At 42.9% G+C, this 20,624-nt stretch overlaps 1 protein-coding gene across 21 annotated transcripts in view; it reads left to right on the top strand.

Moving 5' to 3' along the window:
* celf2 (cugbp, Elav-like family member 2) overlaps nucleotides 1–20,624 on the top strand; it is a 237,852-nt gene that overhangs the window by 47,057 nt on the left and 170,171 nt on the right. For 20 of the 21 annotated variants that reach the window (XM_035995826.1, XM_035995825.1, XM_035995817.1 and 17 more), the window contains exon 1: nucleotides 17,372–17,650. The exons of the other annotated variant lie outside the window; for it this stretch is intronic. In XM_035995826.1, coding sequence (XP_035851719.1) covers nucleotides 17,529–17,650 — 122 coding nt within the window. In that variant the 5' untranslated portion in view covers nucleotides 17,372–17,528. Of the gene's footprint in view, nucleotides 1–17,371; nucleotides 17,651–20,624 lie in introns of those variants that run through there. 21 annotated transcript variants of the gene reach the window in all.

The raw sequence follows: 20,624 nt of genomic DNA, 5'->3' as shown, positions 1-20,624 counted from the left end.
TGTGAGTTTTGACTCTTCTGAGATAACGGCGTATCTTTGCTTGTGCACTTAGTACACAAATTTTAGAGTAGGTTGCCCAAAAGGATTACATTCACAAAGCATGTTATCAGGAAATCCAACTTAGCAGACAAACTTTCATGTGTAGAGGAAATTATGATCTCTGTATCTCTTCCAGTGGTAGAATGTAACTTAATACATTTACTCAAGTACTGTACTTTTGTACAACTGTTAAGGTACTTCTCCTTTACTTGAGTCTTTTCTTTTCATGCCACTTTCTACATCTACTACTTTTCTGAGGGAAGTATTGAACTTTTTACTCCACTGCATTCATCCGACAGCTTAAGTTACTAGTTACTTTTCAAATTAACATTTGCACAAAAAACACATGTAGATTATAAAATATAATGTATTATTATATTATGAAACTACCCAACAATATAACGACCTACAATTACAGCAGAAATGATTAGACGATGAAACACTTAGTTGATTGACGGAACTGTTTTGATCCAGTTTTTTCCAGTTAGTAAAATGTGAAGATTTACTTTTTACTTTTAATACTTGATTTACATTTTCCTGATGATATCTACCCACTTTTACTTAAGTAACATTTTCAATGCAGGACTTTTACTTGTAACCGAGTATTTTTACAGTGTTGTATCATAACTTTTACTTAAGTAAAGGATCGGAATACTTCTTCCACCGCTGGTCTCTTCCAAGCGTCAACCTCCGGGCCGAAAAAAGTGAAGCCATCGGGAAATTAAACCTTAAACCTGCATTCTTTCTAAGGGCCAGCAGAGGGGCCCTCCACTGGTTGCTACAAGAAGTGTGATTGTATAGAAGTGTAGAAGTGAAAAAAGACCTTTCTAGTTTATGGTCTCAATCGCCTGTTTCAAGTCTTCTTCAATAAAGCTTGATGTTTGTAGATGATGGTCCCATTTAGAGTAAAATAGACGGTAAAACAGAGTATGCTTTAGGGGCGTGGCTACCTTGTGATTGACAAGTCGTTGCCTGGGCGATGTCCCCAGGTTCTCAGTCAGATCCACCCCTTGCTCCTTGCCAGCTCCACCCCTTCCATCCAAATATAGTCACTTCTGGCTCAAAAAACCAAGATGGCGACCGGCCAAAATGCCAAACTCGAGGCTTTTACAACGGAAGTCCACAAACAAATGGTTGACATTAGAGCTTAGATCGGCCCAAAAAATCAAGCCCGAACCTACCCGAGCCCAAACACGTTGTGTCCGAGACCGGCCCGGCCCGACACATTAACTGTAATTATGAGCCCGAGCCCGATTTAAACCCGACACTTTTTTAATACGTGGGCCGTTATAACTGACGTTCTCAACTACAATTCAGAGTTGTTTGAACTGCAGCAATCTGTTTAGAATAATGCAACAAGGACGAAGCCTGTAAACTGCGCTGTTTGTTTAGAATGGAACGGATCGCAAATGGATCTGAATGAAGAAACGTAAAAAAAAAAAAGAAACAATGATGAACAACATATTGTTGTCACTGCCCACGACTTGTTTAAACTGCTTCCATACCTCCGACTTTCCTCCACACTTGCTCAAAGGTAATTCTCCTGTTTTTCTTTTTTTCTTTACATCTTCAAGCTCCCGGTGTGATGCGTGGGAGAGGAGGAGACTCCGCGCATGAAGTGCTGCATTTTGTAACTGCAGCCTAACTTTTGTACACATTTGTTACTTTTATATAGCCTATATATATATATATATATATATATATATATATATATATATATATATATATATATATATATATGATTATGGCATAGCTTTCTCCCCACCCAAATAGGATAATAAGGTAATGGATAAAAAAAAAAAAAATTCTTGATCAAGGGTCCGGCCTGGTCCGAGGATGTGGCGGAAAATAACGGCCCGAGCCCGACCCGAGGTCCGGTCTGGCTCGGGTCGGGCTCGGGCCGAGAATCTAAACTCTAGTTGACATTAGGGCTGGGTGATATGGAGAAAATCAGATATGTCGATGTCGCTATTGTGGCGATATTATAGGGTTGACAATTGGTGCTTTAACAAAATATCTTCACCATGAGATTTTAGATAAATAATCTTCATTAATGTAGACTGCGTGACTAAGTGGGTAATGGTAAAAATAATAGAAGAGCTAGAACAGTCTGGTAACACAGAAAATTACATCACTTTACTGTAATTCAGCCTTTTAAAACCAGGAAAAGACAACACTTAAGCCATATTACGATATTACGATATCCAAAATCTAAGACGATATCTAGTCTCATATCACGATATCGATATAATATCGATATATTGCCCAGCCCTAGTTGACATTACGGTGGCTACCTCCTTATCTTTCATACAGTCTACAGTCTCTTAAAAGCGGTCCCTTCTTTTAACAATATAGTGGCAAACAAAACAAAAAGACAAACGTGACGAAATGTTCACAGTGATGGATTATCTATGTGAAGCCAGTTCTAAGTCTCTGCGAGCTGATGTTCATTCCGTAACGAAATGAACTGGATCTAATGGTTAATGGTAAGAAATCCATTTAAAAACTGTCTGTATATTTGGAAGATACGCCGCAGTAATGTAAAGAATATGCGATTGTAATGTGCTGAATGATGCCACACCACTGATGTAGTCCTTTAAGTACCTCTATGGCTCTATAGAGTCAACTTTAGCTTTTTACATTTTATCATTTTTATCACTTTATCTTCTAAATAAGGACTTTGGTAGTGCCGGAAAAGTAGAGATAAAATGTTATGATGATCAATTCTCCAGTGTGCATCATTGTCTCATAACAGAATTAAATGATATTGATTTTGAATGATAAAGTCCCCAAATGGTATCAGTCTAAAGCTTACACCTGATGGTATTCACAGGCAAACAGAGCAGCTAAATCAGCCCGAGATCAGAAAAACAAGATCCAAGCACCGAGCGAAAGAATGCCGGCGGAGAAGAAGCAAAACGCGTCAGGAAAAAGAGAGAGACGACGACTGTGGCTGTGAATAATTAGGCAAAATAGTTTGCTTTTGTTTTTCTCTCTGATTGGAGAAAACAGGCGAGGCTGTGACTGGCGCAGGAGCTTACACACACTCGCACGCACACACACACACACACACACACACACACACACGATGTGTGTTGCACCCTAATCCGCCACACAGCTGCGTCATTCCGGAGCGTGTGTTTACTTCCTCTCTGCCTTCACCACCGACATTACCGCTGCTGCCGACCCCCCAAAATCCCCTGCAAACACACACACACACACACACACACACACACACACACACAATCACACAAAAGAGAACTGTGCGTATAATTTGATCCTGTGCTCTCTCCTCCTCTAATGAAGCTCTCCGGCGGTTTGACTGACACCCGGCTCGTTATTTAAGTGTCTGTTTTGGGCCAGGAAGAGGAGCTGGGAGTAGGGGGGGATTGGGGGAGAAAGAGATAGGAAAAGTGGAAACAAGGGAGCTAAAAAAGAGAGAAGAGGGTTGGAATCTGGAGATGGATAAACGGAGGACAGGAAATGAAAACAGGCTGGGAAGATGGGAGTAGGGATGGAGGGAAGAGAGTCATGGGAGTCGTGAGGGAGCGGAGGAAAGCAGTCAAGAATGAAAGAGGGGCAAATAAAGAAGGACAACCTGGATTAGAGTTTAAAAAAAAGGGGACAACTGCAATCAAGACAAAAGAAGAAGACAGTTTGGGAGGAGAAAGAGTTGATGGCGGAAACAGGGGTGATAAAGGGAGTGTGTATTCTACTGTGTGCGCGCAAGCGTGTGTGTATAATTGCAGGTCTTTGTGCTGATAATGTTCTTTGAAGGCACACAGCTGATAATTAGCGAGCGTGGCTCCACGGATGTCTTTCAGCATCTGTCATTATGAGCCGCAAACCCACCATTGGCTCTGACGTGACCTCCTGAGACAGCGAGGACGGCGCACGCACGAGCACGTTACTGTGCCCCCCCTCGCGCGCCAACAATAAATAAATGCACGAATCGGCCGTAAACAAGCGCCGATTAGCGTATGAATAGCATCGGCTCATGAGTGGAACAGATACAAACCGCTCTATAAAGGCCTCAAGTTTGTCTTTGGCACAAGGGCTGCAGGTTTGTGTGTGTGTGTGTGTGTGTGTGTGTGTGTGTGTGTGTGTGACGCCCAAATGCACACACGCTTCCTGTTTACAGAGCCAGACACACATCGACAGAAGAGAGCGTAATTACAGGGATCCACACAAAGTGGAGTCCTGGTACGCCGCGTCCGTTATTGCCTCCGCGATTGCCACATGACGACAGCCCCCCCCCCCCACCACAGTATTTCCCACATCTGAATATTTATGAGAGGATGAACGGTGCTCACTGCAAGTCAGAAGACACACTGGCTGGCGTATTCTCTCTCCTCGGCAGTGACAGTTATCAGTGTTAAAGGCTCCTTCCTGAGCTCTAATTTATCCCCCAGTGAGAAAATGTCCGACGAGAGCTGCAGTCTGCAAGACACGCTCCCAGTCAGCAGAACTGGCACGAAATGCGCCGTCATTTGACAGCGGGGAGGAATTCGCTCATTCGGCGCCGGAACTTATACAAATAGTAAAACACGATGCGTCACGCGTTCTGCCAATCAGGACAATGACGCAAACTTTCACACGATTGATGATCTCACAGGCCTGAGAATCGGACTATCTTTGTCTCAAGACGATGAAAACCATCCAATCTCACTCTTCTTCCCTTTCTTTTCTTTCCTCGTCCCTTGTTCCTTCAGCAGCAGCAGCAGGCTGCTGTACATCCCTATGGTGTAAACGCATGCGTGTGCAGAGTTTGGTGCCTTGCTGAAGGGGCCCTTAAAGCTATAGTGCGTAGTTTCTGTCGCCCCCATGAGGAATTCTAAGCAATGACAACAAAACTGTCGGCGCGTGCACATGATACAAGCCTTCCGTGATCGCGCGCAGCACAGTGATTTGGGTGAACTGACCCTTTACAAACCGTCACACACTCTCCTGTCTTTCTGTCCTCTGTCACAGCAGGGGAAAAGTGGGATTGAAATTCTCACTGGGTTTTTTAATTGTGGGAGGCTGTGCTGGTGTCATGCTCGCTGTTCATCCATTTTTCATCTAAACACATGAATTATGAAGAACTATTAGTGCCGGGGAGGGACAGAGGGAGGAGGAGGAGGGGGGTGGGGGGGTGTCTGCAGAGAGCTGGACTGATGTTTAGACATCTTTTCTTCACAATCTGTCTTCTCTCTCTCTCAGTAACGTTTTCTTTCTCTCCGAGTGACACAGGTTCAATTTGTGGACAGGCCACACACACACACACACACACACACACACACACACACACACACACTCTGGAAGGAAGGTGAACATACAGTGGCTTGGATGGGGTGGCTTTGTGTGTGTGATTCAGACCATTGACCTGGAACACATTGGGCACTGAGAGAATAAAAACTATTACACACACACACACACACACACACACACACACACACACACACACACACACACACACACACACACTATTGGCATTTATTTCTGCTGTTGTAGATCCTTCAATATTAGCGATAATAATGATAATCCTTTTCATAATGTTGTTTAATTTTGTCTATTTTAAATGCAGTTATTAATTGCATTTAATAATAATTGCATACAGTAGTAGTAGTAGTTCATCTATGATATTATTAATTTATTCTTTATTTATCTATTTTGTTTTCATTATTTATGTATAATGTATAATGCACAATATATATTTTACAGCTCATTATTAGATAATAACGACAACATTAAATTATAATAATAACATTAATCATAGCTTTTTAGACTGTTGAAGCACTATTTTGAAAACGGGGACCGGTTTTCGAAACACTACACCCAATCAGCAGAACACCTCAGACCCTTTGCAAAATGAAACCCTCTTGCAAAAACTATACACTCATTTATGAAAAAACATATTTTGTTACCACATGAAACACACACGTTTCATATGACTTAATGCAGTTTGAACCCGTTACACACTGCTGTTGCTAACCTTCAACACTTTTAGCAAATATACTTCTCAGTGATTAGAGTACTATAAATGGAGTACACAGAGAGAGTGCAAATATACAATACGTTCACCAAACGCTACACAGGACCAATGCTGCAGACTGAGGAAAATATCATTTATTTCTCTCCATATACCCAAATAAGTCAACATGGAGAATGCCAACAACAACATGTCCAAGTTTTCATGCTACTACAGTAGTGTGCATGACACTGTTAGCCCAGCAAACAACAGACAAACATACAATACTGTATCCAGTACAGGTTACAATTATAGTAGAAATAAACAACAAAGAAAAATTTACAGAAACTGAAACTGCAAAAAACTGAAAATAGAGTACAGAAAATACTAGACCTACCTGCTGCATTTTTATAGTGCTTAAACCTGATTGGTGTGTCTACAATTAAGCAATCATGTGTTTCACAGGTCGGCTCATAGGTGTGGTATTTTGATAGTCAGTGCTTTGGATTTGCAAGGAAGTGACATCATGATGTACTTCTGTGTCTAATGTATACAAGTGTGTCTAGTGTTTTGCAAACAGTGTGAGGCTGACATCCAAACAGGTCAAGTACGCCAGGGGAGACACAAAAAAATGAAATAAGAATAAAAAGAAAGAAAACAAATCAATTTACATAAAGCATTTGAAAAGTACAAATAGTGTGTGTGTGTGTGTGTGTGTGTGTTCTAACAGCCTTCTTATTACTGCAACAGGATATAGTAGAAATATAGTGTTTAATGTGAATGGACAGCTCTATGAAGTTAGGTGTTTTATTAGTGTACACTTGTGGCTGTATACCTGTTATGTGCTCAATAAAAAAAAAAGTTTAAAGAGGTGATAGAATGCAAAACCGATTTTTGTCATAGTTGAATAACGACAGTTTGGTGGGTAAATAAGACATACATAGAAGCTCAAAATCCCATTGATACCCCTATCCTCAGCAAATCTCACATTTTGAAACTGCCGCTGAAAACTCCATGGAGCTCCAGTGGTCGAGTAGCCGAGAAACGGTGACTTTCACTGGGTGAGGTTGCCGTTTTCTCATCAGACTGTGTGGAGCTCCTAAAGTCCGACACGTCTTACCAAATTTGCAATTAGCCACCAATTTTCGTAAAACGGCCCATATTTGAGCTTTATATAGTTGATTTCTCGCATAAAAAAAGTCTCAGAAGTGAATTTAATAACGAAATAGCCCGACAAACAACGTATAACTTTGCAGTGTCTGAAATATGAGACCTGCTGTCTCGTCTCCAATGTGTTTCTATGGGGTTCGCTCAAACCAATCAGCACGCAGCTCATCTAAATATTCATGAGCATACCATATTTGGAAGAAAAGCTCTTGTTCCAAATAGAGCCATATTCACAGGGTAGTTAAGGGCCTAATAAAATAGCATTCGGACAATTTTCAGCCCAACCAATGTTACATACCCTATTAGGAGACCTTAAGGAACAGTGTAAAATACCCTATATAATCATTCTATCACCCCTAAACGTGTGAGGCTGACATTGTGCTTATAGTGGTGCATCTGGGCCAATGTTTTGAGCTCCTTGAGTGTAAGGTTTTGTCAATTGTGTAATACTTTTTGATTTCAGTGTGTAAGCAAAGGGCAAAAACTGTATTTATTCTTTCATTTAATCATCTTTAGATTATTATTTGTTCACTATCTCACTATTTATTTATCATTTATCTATACAAAATGACTGTTTTTTTTTTTCTTCATATAATAACTTATAATAATTGTTATCATATAAGCCACGATTTTTTCCCAAGATGGCGGCAGTGGCAGGTGTTACCATGGTTATCGGCTGCACATCCTGACCTCTTTGATCCGTTGACGTAGGCTCTGAATCAATCCACAAACACACGCATGCACACGCACACTTTGTCACGTCTCCCATCCTCCTGAAACGCTGCTGGTATGCTGAGCAGACTCAACCAACCCGCCATCACCACACACGCACACACACACACACACACACACACACAAACACACATAAACACGCACGCAAACACACTATCATAGCGTCATGCCCCAGGGTTTTCTGGGATAGTGGAGTGTTTTTTTCCAGCTGATGCTCTTGAGGTGGGGGGGGGGGGGGGGGTGAAGTCGTGGGTGTGTCTTCTTTACATTCCAGTGCTTTGCTCACACAATAACATTTTTTTTATAATACAACATTTCTTATTATTGCATACTCTACATTTATTGTGATTCTGTCGTGAATTGCTTGCTCGCTCTCACTACCGACTTCCAACCCAGCAGAAACCTTGTTGTTGCTGTTAATTAATCATTATCGCGTTAATTCTGAAGCGTTCCTATGATTACCATACTACTAAAGAAGTAAAGAACCACACTGGTTGTTTTTGTTTCTTAAATCACTTCTGCGAGCAGAAACCCTTCAATAACAAGAGTGTGACATGGCTCTTACTTGTGTTTCATTTACATTTGCTCATTTTCCCACATTTGTCTTTTCCTGTATTTAGGCACATATGCACGTGTGTGTGTGTGTGTGTGTGTGTGTGTGTGTGTGTGTGTGTGTGTGTGTGTGTGTGTGTGTGTGTGTGTGTGTGTGTGTGTGTGTCTGTGTGTCTGTGTGTGTGTGCATGCTGTTGGGTTTCAACTCGGTGTGACTTTTTTTTTTTTTTCCTCTTTTTTTGAGAGGCTCCAGATGGCTGAGAGACAGGTGAGCCAATTAGCGAGTCTCACTACACAGCAACATCATCACACCGGCGGAGCACGACAGCCAAACACACACACACACACACACACACACACACACACACACACACACACACACACACACACGCACACACACAACATACCAACATTCCACACGACTCCACTGTAGTGTTAACACCACCACCATAATCTGATGTGTCTCTCAGTCAGTCAATACGCCACCACGAGCTCGTCGATGTCGGACTGGATATGAAATTGATTTTACAATATGTTACGATGTTGGGAATGATGACAAATGATCCTCTAATTTTTAGCTTGTTATCAGGTCCGCCTGCGACATACAGTGCCATGCTGTGTGCCTATGGTGTGGCCCCATTATGCATGTTTCACACAACCCAGAAAACAGGCAATAATGGGCAGATTTGAATTGATTTGCTTGTGTATTCATTTATTTCCAAGGAGCCCAAAATATTTCGGCGAGCCCCGCTGACGTTCATTATAATTCTAATGAAGTCGAAATCCTCACAAACGAGGAGAGAGCGGCAGAAGACGACAAGTCCAAACACGACGACGGCAACGTCTGTCTCTCCTTCTCTCTTCAGCCCCTTGTTCTCCCTTTCTATCCCTCTTTTTTTTCTCTCACGTCATCTCTTTCGCTCCCATTTCAGGTGCTGAATATTAGATGCAGAAAATGCACATTATGCCATTAATGAGCTGTCAGCCACTGTGGAAAACACAGCCACACCTGACCCATAGACCCTCCTCCTCTCCCAGCGTCTACATGCAAACAATACCCGCACACCTATGCATCCTTATGATGCAACACACACACACACACACACACACACACACACACACACACACACACACACACACACACACACACTTATGCAGCGCCTATTATTCGGATGGCTCCTGTTTGTTTGTGTATTTTTCTTTTTGTTGAGGGATAATTGAGCAGCCATGACGGCCGCTTTCCTAATGGAAGGGGACAAATTAATCTCCCTGTGCTAATGTCTGCAAATGGAACACGACCACTCCTGCAACCTCCTCCATGCTTAACCAAACTGCTGTGAGCGAGTGTAGATAAGTGAGTGAGTGTGTCAGGATGAGGCAGATAAAAAGTCACATCTGATGATGGATATGCTTTAGGCTTTTTTTATTTAGTTATTGTCGTATACTGTACCTGAAAATATTTTATATCTATTGTTCGTCCCCGGCCTTTGGGATACTTTTTACAGCTCTAAAGGAACTAACCTTGAGTTATTTTTTTTTTTTTTTTTCAACCAACCCATGATCTGGAAACACTTGTGTTTTAGATGGTTTAGTATAGAGTTTCTGCTCCTACACGCCTGCCATGAATATAGCGTGTAAGATTTCATTTTGACGTTTTAACTCTCGCTGTTTTCAGAAATGGAGGAAAAAAAGAACATTTCAAATACATAAATAGTTACTCAAAGGACTACTCAGGGTCTTATTTCCCTGGTTGTGTCCAGCAAAGCTGAATGCATCTGTGAATATCAAAGTATTAGAGATGCACGGATCCAATTCACTCTATTTGTATCAGCGCTTATACCGACCTGACGAAGTGGACAGGGTATCGAATGAATGAAACTATGAAAATTTGTGAAAAGAGAGTACTGGTATGGGATCAGATGGGTACGCCGCAGTGGTGAAATGTAAGCAAGTACATGTAGTCAAGTACTTTACTTAAGTCCAAATGTGGAGGTACTTGTACTTTCCTTGAGTCTTTTCTTTTCATGCCACTTTCTACTTCTACTCTGCTACATTTCAGAGAGAAATATTATTATACTACATTCATCTGACAGCTTTTCGTGACTTTACAAATTAAGATTTTCACAGATAAAACACATGTATTTTATAAAATACGATGTTTTATTGTAAATTAAACTACCCAACAATATAACGGCCTACAAGTCCAGCTGAAAGGATTAGCTGATTAAACACTTAGTTGATTGAAAGAACTGTTTGGATCGTTTCCCGTTTCTAAAATGGGAGGATGTTTCTGCATTGAGTACTTTTAATACTCTAAGTACATTTCCCTGATGATACTTACCTACTTTTACTTAAGTAACATTTTCAATGCAGGAATTTTACTTGTAACAGAGTATTTTTACAGTGTGGTATTAGTACTTTTACTTAGTAAAGATCCACCGCTGTTTCGCGGACCCCTGTGGCCACAAGGATGTGGATACAGAGGACAGAGTTAAAAGTATCACAGGACAGCTAAAGATAGACAGGGTAATTGTTAACAACTGCATTTTAAAGGTAGGAATACAGATTGTTTCTTTGCAGGATCTTTGTCATCCATTTGTTGCCTTGAAAGCTTAACTTTTTTCAACTTATTTCAACTCATCTGGACTTGGGCTTGCCTTATTTAAGACTTACTGGGCCCTATCTTGCACCCGGCGCAGCGCAAAGCAAAACCCAGCGGCTGTTTTAAGACCGCCCAGGGGCCACGTTGTTTAAATAGCAAATGCACCTGCACCCATCTTTGTGCCCATAGGCATTCATTGTTATTTTAACAATGAAATGCGCCTAGGCTCGTGCACAGCGCGTGCACACTATGCTTGTTACACACACAGGGAAGCGCAGCAGCACACAAACATGCAGAAGATTACAAATAAAAATATTACGGTGCAAATCCGCCATCATAATAGCAATGCACCACGGTCCAAACGCGCCTGGCTTTTAAAGGGAATGGGAGATGACACTCTGATTGGTTTATTGCATGTTACGCCCAAAACACACCTATGATTAATGAAGACACTAAGTACAACCCTTTTGAACCATGTGCCCGGCGCCTTTTTTCTGCTGTCAAACTAGCAAAAGTAGATTTGTACACGCCCTAAACGCACCTGCGCCAGGCGCTTCACGCCGTGCGCTTAGATCGTTAAAATAGGGCCCACTGAGTCTCTAAAGACCTGGTGAAATCCCAGAACAAATATGAATAGCAATAACCACATGCAGCTGCACACCTTGAAATTATATTTATTATGCCTACACATAGAACTTCACATCAGCTTTGTAACACTCTCAACGCTTAAACCAAAAGCAAAGTGTTCAAACGGCGAGGGTGGTGACTTCAGACGTCGTGTTGTTTGCTTATGAAGACTTGGACTAAGCATTTTACAGCTGCTTCTCCTCAAACAATCTGACTGCAGTCTCTGTTCACGTTTGAACATACTGTATACATAATGGTTTGTAGAGGAAAACGTGGGGCGAGGGGCCGGTTGAATGTCATCCTATTTTCCCATCTTAATAGCCCATGATCCTGCAGCCGTTCTGCCTCCTAAGCCTCTTTCCGTGGATGACCTCCAGGGAAGATTGCGTTGCGGCTGTTTGGAGTACAGAGGAGTTGATTACGCGGCAGTGCCGGGGCTTTGTTCTAAGTGTATGCCCGTCCTTGGCTTTGTGAGAGAGAGAGAGAGAGAGAGAGAGAGAGAGAGAGAGAGAGTAAGACAGAAAAGAGATAGATGAAGAAGAAAAAGAAGAGGAATCTTATCTCTCCCATGGGGTCTCGCATCCTTTCATTGCAGATTGTCTTGGTGACCTCCTGGCCGCGCCTGGTTTATCCCAACCCTCCGCTGCACCGCTTGTTTACTGTCCCATAATGACATTGTCAATGGCAACAATACGTCCGCTTATCGCCGGGTGTCGGCCTCCACAATGGCTGAATGGCGGCGTAATGGAAAGGGAGAATTCGTCCCGTTGTCATCTTGAAGTCTTTGGAGGCGCTCTCCTACTTGTCCGTGTGTGCCGGTGAAAGATAAGATTAATTCTTCATATCACGGGCTGATTGCGGAATCTTGTATCTAATGCAATTTTTATTCTCCCCCCCCCACCCCTACACATTCACTACCCTACTTTCCTCTTTTCTTTCAAACTGCAGAGTCAAGCATTTTTTCCCCTCTCTTTGGGGAAAAAAATCTAAATAATTTATCTGTGTTTTGGTGCATTTTTCCCCTCCTGTACTTAGAGGGAGAGTGGAGAGAAAATACAGAAAGAGAAATAGAACAGAGACCGACAGGAGGAAAGGCAGATGAGAGTGTGTATTTTTAAAAAAAGAAATCTTTGAATGGGATGAACGTGAGCCGCATGCTGAGGAGAGTAAGAAAAGGGAGCAAAGGATGGCAGGAGCGAGGCGGACGGGTGGAGGGAGTGAACCCTCCCTTGGCTCTCGGCTGGAGAGGGGCCAAAGAGGAGCCTGCAGACTTTGGTAATCCCTCTTTTATTAACATGAAGCCAAGCTCAGCAGAATGTAGGCTCACAAACATAACAGAGCGGCTTCCAACTGACTGTCTTTAGGCCTCCCTGTCTTTTCCTTACGTGCAGATCTGCTTCTCTGGCATGGCTGCCCGTGTCCCACCCCTCCCATTTGCGAGGCCAGTAAGCCGCCAGTCAATTGAAACGGGCACCAGTCCGGCGCGCTTCCGCCCGGCAAGTCGAGCTCTCGAGTCTTTTGATCCTGCTTGAGTCACGGCCTTGGTGTTAGGCACAAAAAGCATCCTGCGTCCTCGCCGAGCCCAGCATGTTACCATGACAACCCCTTACATCACTCAGTGCCCCCCTTGTAGCCAATGGGCATTGACCTTTCGCTGTCAGAACGTGTTAGGGAGCGAGAGATATAGAGAGAGAGCGAGAGAGAGAGAGAGAGAGAGAGAGAGAGAGCGAAGCAGGCACTCGCCGGAAACAACAAACACAAATAGGTCATTAAATTGTAAACACAATTTAAAAAGAGACAGAGGCAGCTCGGTTTGAGTCGTGGCCTGAAGTCAGCGCCCGAGTTTGTGCGTTTCCTGTGAATGACAAAAACAAGATGCTCGTCTTCAGAAGCCATGATGTCACGGCTCGGCAGGGAGGCGAGAAGTGCTCCAAACCTATAAAATGTTCAAACGAGGATTTCATCGGGGGGCTACGTTTGGCACATACAGTACGGAGCTTCTTGATGGCACCAGTTGCCCCTCCCCGCAACCGCTAGCTTATGTCTCTCCCAGACGCTGCCATATGTCCTCCAACAGGAGCCCTTCGAACACGGGAGCACGTGCAGACAGCAGGTTTAGAGCAGCAGGCAGATGGAGACCGATACGGCCCTTCAAACTGATCCTTGTTAGAAGAAACTAATATAAAGGTCCCATATCATGCTCATTTTCAGGTTCATACTTGCATGCTGGGTTTCCAATTTTAAAGGCAACTGGATGGGCTCACAATGAAATGAGTCAAGCTTGGTTTTGAGTATTTTTGCAGATACGTTCATGCACTCATGGATTTGCTGTTTTATTCATTTGCCTTTGACTCAGTACTTCTAGATATTCTATGACCTGCATGAAAACAATGTGTGTCAGGATACCAACTTTTAGCTTTTATGGAAAATGAATATGTAGATTTAATAAAGACACAACATTGACCAGGAGTCGTTTACTTGGACTCTAGTAAAGACATTTTAAGCAAACTGTACGCATGTAAATATGCATTCTCATTATTCCAGTTACATTTGTAGTGTCACATGGTGTAAAATACACTTCCCAGCCTGACGAGAAGGAAGAAACTGATCTCCTCGGAGCACGGGAGCAACCGTCCACGTTGGTGGCTTTACATGTCAACAGGTTCTCTGGACAAATCCTGGACAAAGATGCCAGGAAAGTGCCCGCAACTCGCTCATGTTTACAAGCCCATCTGACATGTGATTCCAAAAGTTACCGAGGCGAAGAGAGAGGCAAGAAGTCTAAAGGGCAAACCACACAGGCTGTGTCACTTAGCATCACGTCATATGACACGCTGGACGTGCTATACAGAAGTAATCAATGTACATTAGATGTGATGAGCCAATGCAAGGACTGACAGTGATAAAATTGATGCTTTTATGCTGTGTCATGATGTTGTGGGATTACTCACAAGACAATCACATCTCAACATGGGAAATAGGACAGTAGCGTAGCCTCACATAGCCCCGATGTTGCTTTTGTCCAACACCACAGGGTTGTCCAGCTTGCATAGAACACAATAGGCCGAGGTATTTTGATGCATGCTTTTATTTTCATTTATTTGTTACATCCTGTGGGTGCAGCAACTCGGTACAATTAATAAAGTAACTGGCACAGGAATTTTAATTAGAACGATAGCGTTTAACTTCTGCTTCCTGAATGGGAGGACAATTGCAGCCTCTTTTTTTTTTTAAATGTAAGTATTTTTTCATGCAAAAATACTGCCTAGAGCAACTTTAATATCTGTGTCTGCAGCGACGTGAGCAATTGTCAGTTTAAATAACAAAATCATCAGTCACCATTGTCAGCCCTTAAAAAGCTGGAACATTTTGAAGAACTTAATTGTGTATGCTAATTTGAAAGCATCTCTCCGCTCTCTTTTCTTGCTCCGTATAATTACGCTCTTTACATTCAGCTTTCACTGTAATAAACCGTAAGCAACATACTGTATGACCAGTGGCTGCTGCATCTGTTTGAATTGAAACGCATGTGATCGTTATATCAGAGTGCTGGTGGCCCATATTGGGGTCTTATTTGCCACTGTTTTGTTGACACGCTCGCCACGTGTCAACATTTGTCGCCATGGCGCGCCTGTCGTCAGTTTTGGCTGAGACAAAGTGCAATGAGAGGCCGACGCGATCTGAACGGTAAACAACAGAGGCGCAAATGGGTAATCAAGTTAGAAGTTAGCAAAAGTGCCTGCTGCATTTTAATGGCGATGGCCCCCGTGCACGCCGGATAATTTAGGATTTTCAATTGTTGTTGTTTTTCCAGTGAAATGCAGGTGTTTTGTGAAGACAGACGATTTTGCCCTGTATGCCAAACATTCTAATGAAGCTCACGTACAATCCATAATTTTAACTATCCCCCCACCTGCCAGCTAGCCACACACACACACACACACACACACACACAAAGAGTACACAAACAGGCCTAGTCATAGTACCTACACACACATGCACACAATGTGCACTAATGAAGCTGTTCTCCTCTCCTCTCTTTTTCCGTTCCTGGCTCAGTGAAACATGCATAAATCATAATAAACAGAGAGATGAATTTTTAATCAGCAGCTCCCTGCCTGTGTCTTCAGCCCCGGCCTCCTATGGGGAGGAGAGGCTGTGATGTGCCAGGTATATGGAGGGAGATCTGGCAGCGCCTCCTTTGGGAGGGCTACTCACTGAGACATGCCTGTCTGGGCCGCCTCTTTCCTGGGCATGATCTGCTGGACCGGGTCGTCTCTCTGGAGGAGGGGCTGGTCGTCTGCATCTGCAGGAGGTCTAGATAGAAAGGGACATCTGAGGAGGGGGGAAGGCTTGGTAATGTTACAGCATCAAGGCTGCACAGCTGTGATGTCAATCACACCTGTTGGTGTCCATCAAGATGCATAAGCATGAATAAAATATATATTCATTTAAAAATAATTTACATTTTTTTTGCTTTTATTGTTGTTACTTGTCTTGTTAGTGTGATTGTTTGTGTGGTTAGCCGTTGCCGGAGTTAAGTTGCCACGTCACCTATCATTATGTATTTATATATATATATATATATATATATATATATACTTTTTATTTTTTTATTATATAACACCGGGTGTATAAAATTTAAATATAAAATAAAATGATTGAAAGATCTTGATGGGAAACTCAACAAACCACGTTGCCAGGTTGGCAAAAAAAATATTTTGGTAAATAAATCAGAGGGCCCTTATAGTTCATCAATTCATACCAGGAATTATGGGTATTTAAGGTTTCAGGGGCCTTGATGAGTTTTTCTACAGAATTTTCTGAAAAGGATTTAGTCTATCGTTATAGACATACAGTATAGTCCAACATTTTGCTGTACATTTTTGAAAAGCTTAGGTGAGAATTGGATGACGGAGTTGTGGGAGGCTTGTTAATATCACAGCATCTAAGCTGTGCAGCCATTGATGCAGCTGCAAATAAAAGGTCAATCAAAATACCACGTCTCGTTCCGATTTCGCAAGATCATATGCACAAATCAAATATACATTTTTGTGAGACTTAATGAGACCAGAACTGCTCAGGGGCCTGGGAATAATGACAGGTACTGGAGATATTGAAAATGTTTATGATATACTAATATCTTGTTTTGAGGTTATTTATACTGTCTCTCTCTTAATAAACTGTGAAAATTCAGTGCACGCTTGACTTAATGTTGAACTTACCCTCTTTCCCTTGGGTCAACATGACTTTACTATGATGTGCACGATTTATTTACCTCATAAAAACTTCATGAGAGCCGAGTTATGGTTGGTTTATTTTCCACTCCGTCTCCGGCTGTACGTTAACATCAAGAGTGTGGGCCGGCTGGAGCTGTGACAAAAAACACAGAGATGATGCGATGCAGTCGTTGTGAAATGGCGGGGCATTGTTGGCACGGCACTGTGCCCAGACTGGGCCAGGCCCAGCGGCCATGCAGGCAGTCCAGAGCTGGACTGGAGCTAGGCTGTTCCAGAGCTGTAGTATTAGACTCAAATAGGCCCACAACATAACAACGTGAGCTGAGCTGTCACAGGGGATTACTTCAGCTAGGCAAGCCAGCGGGGTCTCCACTGCTCTTCTGCTCTACCAGAGAGAGAGTGGAGGTGTGCATGTGTGTGTGTGTGTGTGTGGGGGCTGGCTGTTTCTGTGTGAAGGAAAAGGGAACAACGGCAGAGTCTGAGAGGAACAAGGCGGCGAGACAGAGAAGCAAAGAGAGGCAGTGAAAACGGGAAGAGAGAAAGAGAGGATAAAAGAAGAAAAGGAAGAGGAAGAGAGAGTGCAGCTTGTAGCCTGATAAGGTGCATTTATTGGTTTGTAATGTTGGAGCACTCGTCCGAGCTGGGCTTTGTGGCGGGGGGAGTGTGTGTCGATGGCGTGTGCTGCCCCCCTCCTGCAGCCGTCAGCACAGGATCCATGGGGACCAACGAGCTGCTGCTGAGGTATACACATACACACACACACACACACACACACACACACACACACACACACACGCACGTGGTCACCCATTCTTCTGACCCAGATGCTGTGTTCGTGCATCCCTCCCAGGGATTGTTACACTTCCATCTTAGCTGTGGTGTTGAATGGTTGGTTTTGTATCAACAATGTGAGCATTTTTATATGGAGGAGTGTGTGGAAGGGGGGGGAGGAACAACAAAGGTGGGTAAACAAAGTACAGGTGCTGGCTTATTCCTTCATTTGAGAGGATTTGACGTCTGGGGTGGTTGCTCCTAACAGCTTTTACTGTAATGCCTCCTACTTTGCACTCTTGTCTCGGTGGTGTTGTTGTTGGATGGCGGGAGATGTTCCCCAGCTTTCCTTGCAACAGTTTGCCCAGTCGAGCGTAACATCCGACGCTTGTACTTCTCCTTTTTCTTTTTCTTTTTGTTCACGCTCTCTGTCTCTCTGCCTTCCTCTCTATTCGAACCTCCTCCTGCTGTGTTAGCAGCATTGTGTCCGGGACAAGCAGAGAAAGTAGAATTCAAATGACATATGGCCATCAGCAGCTCTATTTAAATGAAATATCCAGCATTTCATTGTCATTCACCTTTGACACCATGGCTACATCTTAGTTCTTTTTTATTTATATACAGTATTGTGTTTGACTTCCTGCTTATTTACATTTTTGTATTATTCCACCCACATATGCATGAATATGTATCATGTATATTCTTTTTCTTGGTGTAAAGCGTTGGAGTATCTCATGGTGTCAGACTCTGAAGCTTCTACTAATAGAATTCTGATACCATAAAGTTTTTTAAAGTCACAGATTCTTACAATCTTTACACTCACAAACACACTAATATCTGCCTATTATCTGCCTAATTGTAAAGATAATGCTTAATTCACCTGAGATTGTTCTGTTTGTGGGTTCCCCGCCCTCATCACTTGTGTGATGGGGGCGGGGCTCTGTTGCTACTCTCTGATGTCAGATATTTGTTTTGGCACTGTTGAAAAATGAACCATCGGATGATAGTTTGGGGGTTGTTTGCATTTGTGACGCTCATTCATTTATAAATATCAGTTTTTTTCTTCTTCTAACTTTTACTTTGTAATGTTGTAGACTTTGAGTCCAAGTTTTCAGTTGCTTTAAAACACTAGAAAACGTGTACATCTTGAAGGCTTTTGGCAGATTTATTTAGACATTGATTCGAATTTCAGTCAGCGTTCAACTCCAAAGGTAAAGGTCTTTAAAAAACAAACTTTTTTTGGGTGTGTTTTATGGATTTGCAGAGATAGATGGGACGGCATTCCTATCTAAGACCGGAGGCGTCCACTCGACCGAAGCAGGATTTGACATTTTCCAAGGCAACTAACAGAGCCAGTGTCTTTATTTATTTTGATTCATTCAGGTCTGGCTCATTTCTTGTATGTTTTTACACACAAACGGAGGGATGATGGATGATGATATTTTGTGTGATCTCCCCTCCTGTTGCATAAAAGATTGAGACAAGCGTCTGCTGCGCAACTGATCACGAAAGACAGTCATGCTGAGGTTGACTTGTTTTGCAACAAGTCAACATATTTCATTGACGTTTGCAGGTAGTAATTTATTGCACCATAATTTACTGACTGAATCGGTGAACGCTTCATTGGGTGACAAATGAAACTGCTTTTGAGGCATGCTCTTCATTTGCAATTTCCCGTTGAAAAACATGACTTTGAACGGTTTCCGCATCAGGCAGTTGCTCCGAGCGACAAAAAAAACACGGCGGGGGCGGGGGGGAATTTTCCAGAGGTTTAGCACATGTGTGGGACAGTAGAGTGACTGTAGTTGGGTTGAGGCAGCAGTGTACATCAGAGGACGGATACCTTTGTAGTGGAAAAAACAGTCAATACAGTGTGCAGTCAGAACAGAAAGATTGACATTTTCATTGGTCTGTACTCCGGCACATTGGAGATGGAATGAAACAATGACTATGGGGTTAAAATGCTGACTTTCAGCTTTAACTTGAGGGTGCTTACATCCATAAAGGGTCAACAGAGTTGGATACCGAGTCCTGGGCAATGATTCTAAATAAACAGACAAGGCTAGTCTTGAGGGCTAAACATTGTAATATTCTTGAATGTTTAATATACCCATCAGATTCACCTGCTGAAGACCAGACTAGAGGCAAAACTTCCTGTTAAACAAGCAGGAAGTAAAGATGGCAGCTGTCCAGGCCTGGCAGGGCATCACCAGGGACCAGAACCAAGCTTCTGCTGATGTCACTCAAGATTTAACACCAAATATTAAACGTTTAAGTGACTTTTTTTTTTAACACCTTCAAATGAAAAGATGACAGTGGAAGTTCATTGATTTTACACATCATGATCAGTTCACTCATCCCATCCCCTGGAGTTCTACTCACTGTATAATGTATGTTGCTCTGAAGGTTGCTTTCTAAATACTTAAGTGATACCTCCTGTATCTTGGCTTTGGCTTTGGCTTGGGGGGGACTGCAAATACTTACGCTTGCACTACAAACCAGGCGTTGCAGAGTTTGAAAGATGTGGTGTTTACCAGACAGGGAGACAAAAAGAAGCCATCAAGTTGCATTAAAGAAAGTGACAATTCTTTTTAAATCTGTCTCCTGCAAGTCCTTCAACTTTCCTTTGGGTTTGCTGGCGGTTAAACCAAGCGTCCCCTCCCACTCACCCCACACAGTGTGCCTAACTAATGGTGCGGAGGTTATTAGTCTTCTATTAAGCCGGTTGGTTTATAGTCACTGCCTCTTCCTGCCATTTAGGCAGATGGGTCAGGGCATGGCCATTAAACTACCCATGCCCCCCACACACACACACACACACCCTCCCTCCCAACCCTGCCTCCCAGCCTTCTTGAATCTGCTAAACCAAGCCGTCGTTGCCTCTGCGAAGGGAGCGCACCTCGTCTCCGCTACAGCGATTTAATCTGCCGAGCACCCTTTCAAT

Source organism: Sander lucioperca, chromosome 20, assembly GCF_008315115.2.
Source record: "Sander lucioperca isolate FBNREF2018 chromosome 20, SLUC_FBN_1.2, whole genome shotgun sequence".
In the NCBI taxonomy this organism is placed as follows: Eukaryota; Metazoa; Chordata; class Actinopteri; order Perciformes; family Percidae; genus Sander; species Sander lucioperca.
This window is presented reverse-complemented; position numbering and strand designations above follow the sequence as displayed.